Below are 13,784 nucleotides of genomic sequence, written 5' to 3'. Positions count from 1 at the left end.
AGAGAAAGAAGTTTTGTTTTGTTTTGTTTTTTTAACTAATCTCTACGCCCAACATGGGGCTCAAACTCATGACCCCCGAGAACAAGAGTCACATGCACTACACTACCAACTGAGCAACCAGGTGCCCTGAGAAGGAAACAGTTTAAAAATCACTTGTGGGATTTAAAAAAAAAAAAAAAAAAAAAATCATGCAGCATCTTTCTATAGTGTATTTAAGCCTCTGGATAAATATTTCTACACATCTGGAGAAACACTGACAAAGACTTTTAAGAATATTCACAAGGGAACGCAAACCACACAACTTCCTCCAAGAAATCCTAAGTTACATCAGCAAGGAGCTTAAACCAGTTAAATCTACGCGGCAGGCAAGGGGCTCTAGTACTCAATGGATAAATGCACTATTGTGCTAGCAGAAAGGAATCCAAGATAATGAATAACATCTCTACACAATATACCAGAGGGAAGAAAACGAAATCACTCAGATGAAAATCTGCAGTGAAAAAGCCCATCATATTTAAAGACTTTCTCAGTTCACAGTTAGCAGTATCATTTTGAAGGCAAAACAATGTGAGGCAGCCTCACGTGTCGCTGAGCAAAACAATTTAGTTCAAATCCAATCCATTACAGGGAAGTTTCAGTTCAGACTATTAAAGACACTAATTAAAAATTAAGTTAGTTAACCACTTTATAATAGCAACTGAACCTCTATGTTTTAAAAAAAAAATCACTATATAAAAAAATCACTAACTACTAGTTTACCAGTCCCTCTAACAGATCATTTGAAAGGCTCAATTGTCCCCTCTGTAGTGCATGTTGGTGGTTTTTTTTTTTTTTTTTTTTGCAGTTTGCTTAAAAAATTATGTGCCTTTATTGTACTAAAGAAATTCCAAGAGAGAAGCACAACCTACTCATCGATGATAACAACACAACCATTTTTCACATTCCTCCCTTTCAAAGTCTATCAGAGCTCTTTGAATTCATCCCAACTGCTATGAGCTCAGCTAATGACAAGAAGGAAAACATTTCCATCAGTTGGTTCAAAGTTTAGGTTATTTCTTACTTTGTTCAAGGCTAACCTATTAAAATGAGTGAGTGAGAACACACGAAACTTCAACAGTCATGTTCCTTAAAACACCCCAATGTCATCCTACTTTTCACAATAACAGAAGTACATCATGCAGAAATGTTTTCATCTTGCAAAGGATTTCTTTGCCAGCTCCAGAGAAGGCGACTGCAACGTGCCTCCCTGGGTTCATGTCCGGCCAACACCGCAGCTAGGTGGGACAGAATTTTGAACAATACAAAGTTGTTGCTAGACAAAGCAGCCTCCTGGAAACCACAGTCATCCACAGAATGTCAACATTTCTTTCCTCCCAAAGAAAAATCAAAGTGGAACCAAAGTGAATCTACAGGAGAAGAAAGGAGAGTTCAAGAGACAGGCAGAGCAAGTTTTAAAGCCAGAGTGCCAGAAGGCGCTCAGCACACACACACACACACAATAAAAGCACTTGGTGGAGAAGACCACAGAAACGCTGTGGGCGACCGCTCTCACCAGCACTGGCCCCGCGCCCTCTGCTTCCTCTTCGCCCTGGGCTGCATCCTTGCGTTGCAGGGGGGATTCAATCACCAGCTCCTTCTTGACACTTCTACTACTTGTCCTGCATTTATCAGCCTGCATTCTTGGCAGAAAACACCAAGTCAGAAAGTCTGCAACTCGGACAGCTGCAAGTCCCTGGCCGTGCAAGGCACAAGCATGCCCCTGGCCCGAGCACGGAGAGGAAGCCGGCTTCCCGAGCACAAGTGGTCAGCCCGACGGCTGGGTCGGCGGAGCCGGCGGGGTGGGAGGGCATGCAGGCCAGGGCCAGCCCCCAGGGGTGTTACTACTGCTCCGAGAATGGGAGGCTCCCACATGCCGGCCAAAGGCAAACAAACCCGAACTGTACAATACACAGTGTGCTGTCTCTCTGATAGAGACCGGCCTCATTGTGTCTGTTCCACAAGGCGTGGGCCAAGTGGAGCCGAGTCCAAATAGTGCAGTGTTTAAAAGAGAATCAGTCACAGTTAGACTCTTTCATGATTATTTCAAGTCTGAACCTCCTGGAGTTGGAGGGACAGCGAGGTTGTCCGGGTGTTCTAAAACTCCTGTAGTTTCTGGGTGCTTCCCTTCATGTGATGGCCGAACACCAAATGCTTGGCTGATGGGCCAAGCAGGGAAGGGCAAAGAGTGAGGGGTCCCACCTCACGGGTGCGGGTGTAAGGAAAGCCTCCCTCCCTGGATGACAGACCTCAGCACAACGAACTTGACTTAGCAACTATTTTATGCCAGGAAGACAGGGTCATTGAACAGTCTCATGGGTTGCTACCTATCATAGTAAACGCATTTATTCAACAGAATATTACTGTGAATGCATCAGTAAGTGTGTCGGTAATAAGCCCAGGATGAGATACTGAGAGGGTCGCAGTAAACATGTAAGGCAGTGTATCTCCCTTCTGTCACTCAAGCACCAGGAATCCAGGGTATGAATGTTAACTGTGTAATAAGTCACAAGGGTTCAACTAGGCCATTAAAAAAATTAATGGTTTCTACAATATTTTTTTTAAACTAGCCCATTTCTGAACCTTGGGTAATCTTTCAGGGTAAATATAAACTCACTTGCCAAATCTAGGTTCTAAAACAGTATGATATATCGATTATAAAAACCTATCTTCATAAAATTACAAGCGGACAAAAAAAAAAAAAAAAAGAGCCTCAGTTACATAAATACAGAATTGAAGTAGCAGTTACATCAAAACTTAAGAATTATCCTATAAATCAGAGGAGGCAAGAAAGTCTGAAGCCACACACTAAAGAGACAGACTGAGCCTCAGTAAAGTATAGCATAACCAACAATTTGAACAACTTCTTGAAATCGCTTGAGAAGTTCTAAACATCCCAATTCTTCCTCAATTCCTCATTTTCATTAAGTCACCAGCAGGTCAGGACTTTGAGAGAAATGCTATCCTGTTTATTTGGTCAGAATTACTCCCATTCTGTAAGTAAGTAATTTAAAAGGTTATTTGTTGTATGAAGACTGCAAGTGCCCAGCATGGACAATTTACATTATCTTTGTAGCATCCGAGGAGGTAACATGGTTCTCCCCATTTTACAGATGCAGAAACTGATGCACAGAAGGGTTACACATGTGCAAAAGGTAACACAGCAGGCAGCGGCAATATGGATCTAGTGTATACACTCTTTACCATGATCCGATGAACCAGTCATCTGCTCCAATTACACCAACTGCTAAAAAAAACCAAAATATGTAAAAGCTACTGATCGGCAGCTAAAGGTGAAGGCAGTATCAAGGTAATTGGGCGAAGCGGTAAAAAGGTAAAAAATGGCATAGCACAGAGCTAGGTCCATAGTAAGGTATTCATTTAAAAGGTAACTACTGTTACTGTTGTTGTTATTCCCAGCTGAAGAAGTTGGCCCTTATCTTAAATTCCAGACTTCGCCTGTGTGAACTACAATGACAATTCCACCAACCATGGGACAGGACACCACAAAATGCTTCGGCAATTTCAAAACAACTGATCTTTCTGGTTCACGGCTTGATTATGATAGCTGCCTTTGAACAGTGACCTTGAACCCCTGCATTCATGCCACAAACCAGGCATCTTCTTAAGGTTTTCCTATATTTTTCAAAATCTTAGCAATGAATCGATATTTCTTTTGTGATCAAGGAAAAAACTTTAAATTGGCTCTGAGCTTCCAAGTAGCCAGGACAGAGGTTAGGTTCCCTAATTCATATCACCAAAAGGAGAAAACACTCCAAGGTAAAAAGAAAGAAAAACAAATTTTTTTAATTTCTCACACAGAGATTTGCATAAAAAGGGACTGATTCATGTACTAGTTCTCAATGTGTTTACAGGATATGCAACAGCCAAGTTCATACTGCTTTCTCAACACCTTCTGAGAGCATTATACTTAAATCCTGGATAAAGGAAAGCAATTCTGAGAGCAAGATGATCATGTAATCTACCAGCTTCAAATGGTCCAACTTATGAGAGAAGGAAAGTCTCAGGATGGGGAAGAATGGAGATACTATTGCCAGCTGTCCTGCTACATAACTTCTCAGGCAATGTCAAGTGCTCTGGTTCTCGGCTTATTTAGGACAACCAACACTTCAGAAGTCTGCCAGTCTAGGGGAGTCACATGTATAGGATTTAATTCTCTAAAGGGTTTGTGAGACCGATGTCTGAGAACATGAGAGGGACAGACATCTGGCCAGAGCAATCACAAGAGGAAATGCCATCTTAGAAGGATGGTAAGTAGGTGGCCAAGGGTTCCTTTGCAGCATTTCAAAGAACAAGTATTTCCTGGACCTCTGGGTTCAAGTCCACCAACATTTACCGAACCCCTACTGTCTAGCAAAACCTCAAGTTCTTTCACACATTAACTTGTACAACTCTTACAATAACAAAAACACCTATTAACATGTATTAAAGGTATGCAGAATTTTACAGTTTAAACAGAATAGAGTAAACCTTTTGGGGGGAGAAGGATGAAATGAATGCTTCTGTATATGAGTTTCAATTTTCAAGTTTTAATATTCACACGAATTATTTATATAGGTTGGGTACCCAAAACCATTAAATCTGTATAGAAAAATATGGAATTTTCCAAGAGCAATTTTTTACTGTAAGGAAGGCTAACTGTAGACTCTACGGCCCCCATCATGAAGTTCCATCACATTCTGAAAAGCAAGGAGCTTGAGACCCTCTGACCCAGGACTCATACACGTGGCTTAAGACCCAGTTTAAATACTATCTTGATCCTCCTAGCCAGGATTTGACTAGCTCCTCTTCTGCTAACCATCTGGATATTCCTTTTATTCACCTCTATTCTGGAGATTTTCATGGTCCTCCTTTTAAGTTTGTACATGTCACAGTCTTCGATGAGACCATAAATTCATGAGGGCAGGAACTGTATCTTAACCACCTTTGCATCTCCAGTATCTTAAGTCCTGCAAGCACTCAAAACACATTTGCTGAATTTAGTGCTTATGTCAGTTTTGTGTCTCTGGTTATCTTTATCTCTAAAATACAATTTGGTAGTTGCAGAAATATGCCAACATCTTCATTTGCTAATGGCCCAAATTAAGGCAGAAGCATTCAACTGTTCATCAACTGAAACACAATGGACCATTTACTAATAATTAAAATGTTCCTTTCTCCCAACTAAGAAAATGTTATCCTGCAAAACTTGCTAGACATTTTTCAGACAAGGGGATACTTGAAAACAGTACAACTGAACCTTGAAGTAGAAATAAAATTGTTTTTAGCAAGGAATTATATAAAATTTAAAACTGCATTTTGCTGCAGCAAAAACCCATACAAGGAATAAAGATCAACTACCTCAACAAAATTTTCACTCTCCTAATTAGGGACTCCCACCATATCAGAAGGATATTTAAAACTTAACAGTTAACTTTATAGATAAGATATAGATATGATCAGATACTTTAAATTTTATATATACACACACACACACACACACACACACACACACGTATCTACTCCAAAGTGATCATCTCTTTTCTCTTGGTCTGGGAAATGTGAAACAGTTAAGTACAAATTATTAAGAAAAATCACAAAAAGGAGCAAATGACTAATGATTTTCCGCAGTGTATTGTTAACTAGTCAGCTTGCTAGCCAAAGAAAAGAAAAGGTGTCAGGAAAATGATCTGGCCTTCTGAGAAAAACATACATGGAGAAACAGGAGGCACAAGCAGCAGCAAAACAGAACAGAACAGGATTAGAGGCCACAGATGCAGAGGGCCAAGTGATAAACAGTTATAGCAGAGGAGAGAGATTGTGACAAAAAGAGAAATAGGTGTGGGGGCAGGCAAAGGTGAGAGATGAAGGGGTTTTCTGCATTAGACCCTTGAGGCCTCACTGAATAGTTAATATTTAAAAAAAAAAAAAAGCTGACATAAAGTCTGATGTTCACCCCTATTTCTGTTGTCATCAGAGATATAATCAAATGATCACAGAAATGAAATATGCATTATCATCTAGTCCAGTGGTTCAGAGCCTAGAATCCAAGGCTGAACTTGGGATGAAAGTGGTCTGTGAACCCTCTGAAATTACATTCAAACCGTTATGTGTGTTTGTGATTTTTTGGGGGGAAGAGGCCGGTGGAGTTTAGCACTCAGAGAAGGAGCCAAGGGAAGATCACCCACTCACAGAATAAAGAAACGGGTCCAGAGAAATGAGCTAGAGAGCCAAGCAAAGCTTGGGGATACGAAGCTCTTCCCTTCGGCAGGTTCAAATTCTATTTGAGTAGAGGCAACAACAGCAATTTAAACACCAGGCACCAGTTAAATAAACAAGCCAAACGATGGCAATCAGCAGTGTCAACACCTGCAGCTACTCCTTTGTTCAGTGAAGGCCAAGTCAGCGACAGGCCATCATAGGAAACGTAATGCCAGATGGACAACCCAAGGCCAAGAAAGTCTGTCTCCAAAACAGGGAAATACGATAACCAATACAAATTGTGTTTTTTGAGAACTTTCAATGACATTAAGAAAATGTCCAAAATAACATGCACATACAAGAATGAAAAAAAAAAAAAAATGTGACTGCTGATTAACTCTGGTATGTGAGACTACTAGGAATTACTTTTCTCTAAAATCTTACATTCTAAATTTTCTTCAAAAGCACTTGTTACTTCTATATTCAGAAAAAAATCAACCCAAATATGCTGTATTGCAAAATAATGGTAAAGAAAAAGTTCACATCAAGGTTTAGCCCTCACTATAACTCAACAGCTATGTGCTACCACTTGACCTCTCTGGGTCCCACAAACTTCACGTATAAATCGAATGACGTACATAAAAATCTTTCCAGCTCTACATGTCTACATGAACTATTAAAACTGTCCTTACAGATGAGATGTAGGGGAAAACAAACCACCCCAACAGAATGATAAACATTTTAAAATCACATTTCCCCACTACACACAAAAAAACACAAAGACCAAACAGTGGTTCTATTTCTAAACGTGTCTGATGCTCAATGGAAGATGTCCGAAATGTGGAGGACCCTCCTCCGGGGGAGCAGGGGCTGAGCTGAGAGGCGGACAGATGACAAGAACTATGGGATGTTCTATGGGTGAGGAGAGGGAGCAAGGGGAGGCTGGCAGCCCTCTCTACACAGTTCTGGGGTAAGCAAGCTTACAGTGCTGGGACAGCAGGGCACAAGCCCTAAAGAAGGCTCTGTTTCCAGATGAAGCAATTAAAACAGGACGGTGCTTCCATTTCTAGAGACTGCTCCCTGGTAATGGCTTTATGAATTCAGCACAACAACTTCACTACCCTGGGGACCCCAGGTCCCACCTCTGGAAAACAGGGACCAGATGTCCACCATTACCATTCTAAATAGATTCTGTGCATTCCGAAGACCCAAGTGGATCATGGATTTATCCCACGGCGTGCAGGAACACAGACTGCATGCAGCCACAATGTTCCAGAAGCTTCTCCATTGAAGACAGCCCCACCCCAACCAGAGACATTCCCTCTCCCTGCTTCCCTTTCTCCACAGCCTCCATCACCATCTGGCATTCTGCATTCTACTTTCCTTATTTGTCTAATCCCAATTAAAAGAGAGAGAGAGAGAGAGAGAGAAGGCGCTCTGTGAGGGCAGAGATTTTTGTCTATTTTGTTCACTGCTCTATTCCTAGGTCCTAAAACAGGGTAGTTGCTTAAAAAATATTTCTTGGATGAATTTACTGAAGAGTTAGGATCCTGGCAGTCTGGATAAAGAGCTTTTACACTCTGCACACCAATATTTTTTCTGTAAACTGTCAATTTCTTTTAAACACAATAATGATAATTCAGCCAACAATGTCAGTGATTTGTGTTAGAGATGGAAACTTACAAAAGGCAAAGGAAAACATCATGTGCCCGATTTTTCTCAGGAAACGAAACTCCCAGTCCGAGTTACCAACACCCCGCCCACCACACAGCGTCAATCCTGAGCAAGGCGTCACCTTGATGGGGCCATCCCAGCACATTTGATCTCCCCCTGTCAGCTGTAAGCACTGCAGCAAAGGCAGGGGTATGTGGTGTGTACAGAGAAAGCAGTCCATAAATGCTTGCTTAGAAAATAAATGATAAATTGCCTCACTTGGGTTTGATTTGTCACAGACCCACGCCTCACAGGAGTTGAAATGAAGGATTTTCTAACTTTCCTCACTACATGAAACGGCTGAGGTTAAGGACTAGGAAACGTATGCATAGTGAGAAAAACAACCAAAAGATTTTTTTTAAGCACTGAAGTTTTTCTTTCTAAATTAAATGCCTCATTCCATTATAAACAGAAGACAAATATCCACCCCTTCACTTCTCCCCATATGTGCACCTCCCAAAGCAACCTAATGAAATCCACAAATAACCACCCTCCAAGTTTACGTAAAATCTCTGTATATGTTAACATTACTTAACACATGTTCCATCAGTGTTGGCATGGTACAAAACTGGTGGACCCCCGTGACTGACGGGTGAGGGAGACAGGGCAAGCTGGCAGGGGGCACAGGGTTGTCACTCCCAGGTGTCACAGTTCAAGGCCATCAGCTACCTACCCCGGGGGCAGGAGAGATGACAGGCCTCCAGGCAAAAGCTGGACACTTACTTTGGCAAAATCGAAAACACCCCCAGGCTTCAAGGGGAAAGTCCACCAGGAGGAAACTTGGCAAAGTGTGTTGAGGACTACCCGCTAGGATTTCTGGCTTAGTTAAACTGGCATTTAAAAGACAATGACCATTTACAATCATCCCAGTTCCCCAACAATGATAGGAAAGTCCCTGCTTTTTAAAAAGCGGTAGATTCTGTCCCTTCCATAAGATAAACTCATCAGCAGCGAAGATGATGTGTCCCTTCTCATCCTGCCGCCTAAAGCTGGTCTTCCACTTCTTCCAAGCTCATTGTGATGGATTTCCTATGTAAAAGTAAGAGATTGCCAAGGAATAGGAAACAAAGCCAGTTGTAGGGGGCTCACATGTTATTCCTGGACAAACACATCCTGACAAGTCAAACTTTCCCCCATGAGAGCTTGTAAAAATATGGAACTCATCTTAATGAATCTCTCCATAGATATACTACAAATAAAGGGACCAGAGCGGGAGATACAAACACAGTGTGCGGGGAGGGCCAATGACAGAACGCCCACCTCTGCACTGCCAAATCAACACACACAACCACCTTAGAGACCAGTGGTGGCGGTGGTGGTGACGGTGACGGTCATGGAGCTGTGGCCACCTTTTGTCCTTTACTGAGGTTGCTGAATAGTCCTGTTACTTCTGCTATATTCCTGAAGTTTTATATATGCAGCACAGCGGGCTTCAGCTGTCCCCTCTGGAAACAAGGGGGAAAAAACGCTTCTGGGAAAAGTTATGGTTAAAAGGGAGAAGGTGATAGTTCATCAAGCTCTGAAAACTTGAACACCAGTGGTTGTGAATATTCCACTGCCCCTCCACAATGAGGGGCCAGATCTTAGAGTCCCTCTGTTCATTCAAAACTAGAAAGTAAAATAAACACAAAGCCAACATTTCCAATAAGCACTTAGGAGCCCTCCAGGCACAGACTTCCATTTATGCTTTGCCAAGACCTAAATCTATAAGTCAATACTCACTTATTATTATTAGTTTGTAACTGTCACACAAGAATTTCAACACAGAAGAGAGGAGGAAAGGGAAGAAGAGCATGCGTGGCTTGGGGAGACGGCACAGGTGGGCAAGGAAAACATTGCCTGAGTCCCTACTACGTGCTCGGCCCTTGACGTATATCCTCATTTTAATTCAGTTCAATTTAACCTTTACAATAGTAACACTATATTGGGCGTTTTTCTTTGTAGAAACTGGTGTTCTTTTAAGGTAAATAACTTACCTTAAGTGTGCATTGTTACTATGCTCCAAAATTAATCTTAAACCTGATAACTAAATAGATAACTTCATCTCCCTTTTGAACAAACATCTCCTTAGGGAAGCCACCGAAATTTAACGTTAATAGCGGTTGTGTCTGAAATACAGAACCAAAGCTTTTATTTACCCTTCTTTCTACTTACCTGTATTTTTAAAACTTTCTTCATAAGAAGCATGAATTACTTTAAACTAAATAAATCTTCAAACTTCTTAAAATTTTAAATTTATATTTTAAAACTTTTTTATTAGTATTTGGGAAATCTTTAAAAATCATGTAATGCATACAACTGCTCCTCCAGGGGCAGGACTGGGGGGAGGTTAGTGAAGCATACAATTCCAGAGCAGAATCTAAGAAAGCACTAAAAATTCAGCAATCAAGATTGACGATACTCAATGAAATTCTCAGGTAAAAATCAAAAGTAATGCTTAAAAAAGCCACGATAAACAAAACTAGAAATGCAGATAGGATCAGGATGTGATTGTGTCAGGCTCCAATATGGCCCCACTTAGCAAGCGCTACTCTGTGCCGGGCACAGCGATACACAGTATACTTATTCCTTGGTCAACCCTGAGACAGTTACTCTTATTTTACATATGAGGAAACTGAGGCACAAAAGTTAAGGAATTAGTCCAAGGTCACGGAACTGGTCCAAGGTCACAGAACTGATATGTGGAAAAGCAACTTTAAACAACTTTAAACAGATTAATAAAAGGTAATTTTTACTTTTCTTCACTGTAAAAATAAGTCAACGTCTATGTTTAAAACAGGGGTGCCTGGGTGGCTCAGCTGGTTAAGCATCTGACTTCTGCTCACGTCATGATCCCACAGTCCTGGGATCGAGCCCCTCTCCCACTGCCTCTCCGCCTGCTTGTGCTCTCTCGTTCCCTCTCTGTCAAATTTAAGTTAAAAATATATATATTTAAAACAGGTCAACAAGTGACCGGCTTGTCAGATAAAGATTTAAACTCAAGCTCAACATACATTCTTCTTCTTAAAATGATTAAGGAATACTGAGGCTATTTGGGCAAAAGGACCAAAACCCCACTCTACTGAAACCTCTTTTATTTTACTTAATTGTTCATACAGAAGTGGAACCTCCTAATGGTTCAAAGTATGGAACAGAGTGAGGGCAAAGGCTTTCCTCTCATTTTGATTCCCCACAGGAAGGAAGTTAGAAACAAACAGTCTGACCTGGAGATTAGCTCCCAGAGCAAAGCAGTTTCTCTGGGGCTAAATGGGATGCCTCCCCAGTGACACCCCTTCCCCATGCGGCCTCCGTGGTCTCCCCGGCCCTCCTCACCACTGCCTGCCCCGAATCTTAAGCACAAAGACCACTGAGTGTCTGTACTGCCTCCTCACACCTCCAGAAATGCTGCCTGTTAATCTGGAATGTTCCCTTAACACCTCCTAATCTTAACCTGTCAAATGTCTGCTGGTTTCTGTATTATACAGATTCCAGAAACCACCTAAAACTTCGGCATTTGGAATCTTGCGCTGTATTTTTCACAGCACCCAGATGATACCTACGCTAGAGGCTTTTATCCCTCTATGTCTGAGAATCAATGACCCTAATTTATTAACTTTAAAGAGACGAGAACACCCACAATGTTTAAACACAGATGCAATGGAAGGAGACCTGACTTTTGTCAAGCTAATGTTGTTTTTGCCTCTAGCAAAGCACTAACATTAAGACAGTTGGGAGTTTTCCTGGAGGAATGTTAGACTCTGCCTGCCTTGAGTTTTAGTCAATGGGCTGCAGGTTATAAGGAAATTTAATTTTATCGACATTTCTTCCTGCTTCTGTTCCCCACATCACCTACGCCAAAGGCTTTTTCAACCTTCTATGTCTGAGAATCACTGATCCTAATTTACTAACTTAAAAGAGACAAGAACACACACGATGTTTAAATGCAAATCCAATACAGGAAAACATGGATGGCTTCCCAGACAGGTCTCTGCACAGGTACGACGTGGACAACTGCACTTGGCTGCAAGTAAGGGGAGGTGTGAGGATAAGGCCAAAAAGCTTGCATATTCTCTGCAGGACAGAACACACACTCTAGGCTCATCAAAACACTGTGGCAGGTTTTGACTCATTAATGACTGCTGGACTTTGGGGTAAAATACAACTTTGTGGGTAGATTCTTCCACCAGTATTAACCATCACCACCACCCCCACCCCCCACCCCCCCCCCCGCCACCAAATTGGCACGCCTCTCAATTCCGAGCCATTAAGAAAGGCCCTACAGAACAGTACAAGCTTCCTACATCTCTCCAATACTTTCAGGGGTGTGATCAAATCCTGAAACACTTGCTTAGCACGATACCTCTCTGAAGAGAATACAGAACAAAACCCACTCTGGGGCTTTGTGGCCTCGAAGCCTTTCACAAACACCTGGTCTGCCAGCTCAGTTACAAGCTCTCATTCAAGTTCAAATGTGTGACCTTTATGGTTGAGAACTAAAAGCAATAAAGCAATCTATTTAGAGAAAGGCAACCTGCATTTCTAAGGATTTCCTCCTCCCTACCCCATAAGAGGAATAAGATGCCAAAGTGACATCCTCCATGTGTATCCTCCACAACTCACTGCAATTAGGCCAGTAATGCAAAACAAAAATACTCCTTACCCAGTTACAGGCTTAACGTACTATTATTTTCCTTTTAAAGAGAATCTCTCACTCAGATATGTACAGGAGATTGATTACAACTTTCACGAGCCTTCTCAGTCCCTGATTTAAGACTTGAAGGCAGTAAAATAAAAAATCTTAAAGAAGTTTTGTTTCACAGAAGTTTTAAATTCAGACCGCGTTAACACTTTCCCCAACATCTCGTTTTGAAATAACTACAGCACATTAATTTGGGGGAAACACAGAGCTTCTAGATTTACTGCAATATATTTAAGTCGACCAGAAGTGTCGGCAGACGCAGCTCCCCAGACCTGATGGGCCACCTCCAAGTCCCCACTGGTGTCAGGGACAGGTGCTCATCAAATGAGGACACCAAACTATCGACGGTCAAGTTCTCTTTGGCTCCAACTTTCTGTAACTCAGTGATGCATGTTACCACTGCGGCTAAGTGGGCTTACTTTGTCCTTCCTGTGTGACACCACGTTTGTCATATTCTGTGTGACCCAGCAGTCACCACATAAGAGAACTTCCGAGGAACATTCAATAAAGTAGTCAATGGAACGCTCTCCATATTTACTCATTAATCCACTTGTGAGCGAGCTGATTCGTGCGTTAACTCTCCTGCCTGCTCCATCAACGCTCCGCAGGCGTTTTTCAAAACCGGGGGGCTCAGGGCAGGACTGAGAGGTAAGGAACAGATAATCCAGTGAGGGACCAAGATGAAAGGTTATACAAGTAACTTCAATATCGTGAGTGGCAGAAGAAACAGGTTACCCTCGTGTTGTCCAGCATGCTTGCCCCTAGTCCCATGCGGCCACCGAGTATCTGACATATAACTGGTCAAACTGAGAAGCTCTATGTATAAAATAAACACTGCATTTCAGAGGCTTTGTATGAAAAGACAGAAAGTAAAATATCCTAAGTTTTCATTGATTGCATGTTGGAAAATACTTTGAATAGACTGGGTTAAATAAAACATTATTAAAATTCATTTCATCCGTTTCTTTTACTATTTTTTTAACGTAAAGCTGCACATGTGACTGGCACTGTATTTTAATTGGACACTGCTGGGCTAGATGCGCCCCAGTCCGGGTTGTCTTTGCTGGGCAGACACAAAGACCACAGTTCCCCATCTCAGCAATTGGGGGAAACTATGTGACTGGGTTCTGACCAAAAGAATGTAAGAAATTTAAGG

General features: G+C 41.8%; 1 protein-coding gene across 24 annotated transcripts in view; it reads right to left on the bottom strand.

Annotated features, from left to right (window-relative positions):
- The window catches only part of DOCK9 (dedicator of cytokinesis 9), a 275,916-nt gene that overhangs the window by 172,211 nt on the left and 89,921 nt on the right, over positions 1 to 13,784 (bottom strand). For 2 of the 24 annotated variants that reach the window (XM_004746099.3, XM_045081368.1), the window contains exon 1: positions 1,553 to 1,853. The exons of 16 other annotated variants lie outside the window; for them this stretch is intronic. In XM_004746099.3, the coding sequence (XP_004746156.2) occupies positions 1,553 to 1,678 (126 nt within the window). In that variant the 5' untranslated portion in view covers positions 1,679 to 1,853. Of the gene's footprint in view, positions 1 to 1,552; positions 1,854 to 13,784 lie in introns of those variants that run through there. 6 more of the 24 variants (XM_013053119.2, XM_045081376.1, XM_013053123.2 and 3 more) reach the window with 4 other exon arrangements.

Source organism: Mustela putorius, unplaced genomic scaffold (genome assembly GCF_011764305.1).
Source record: "Mustela putorius furo isolate JIRA1106 unplaced genomic scaffold, ASM1176430v1.1 tig00000551_pilon_pilon_pilon, whole genome shotgun sequence".
NCBI classification, from domain to species: domain Eukaryota; kingdom Metazoa; phylum Chordata; class Mammalia; order Carnivora; family Mustelidae; genus Mustela; species Mustela putorius.
Note: the sequence above shows the minus strand (reverse complement) of the source record. Positions and strands in the feature narration are given on the sequence as shown.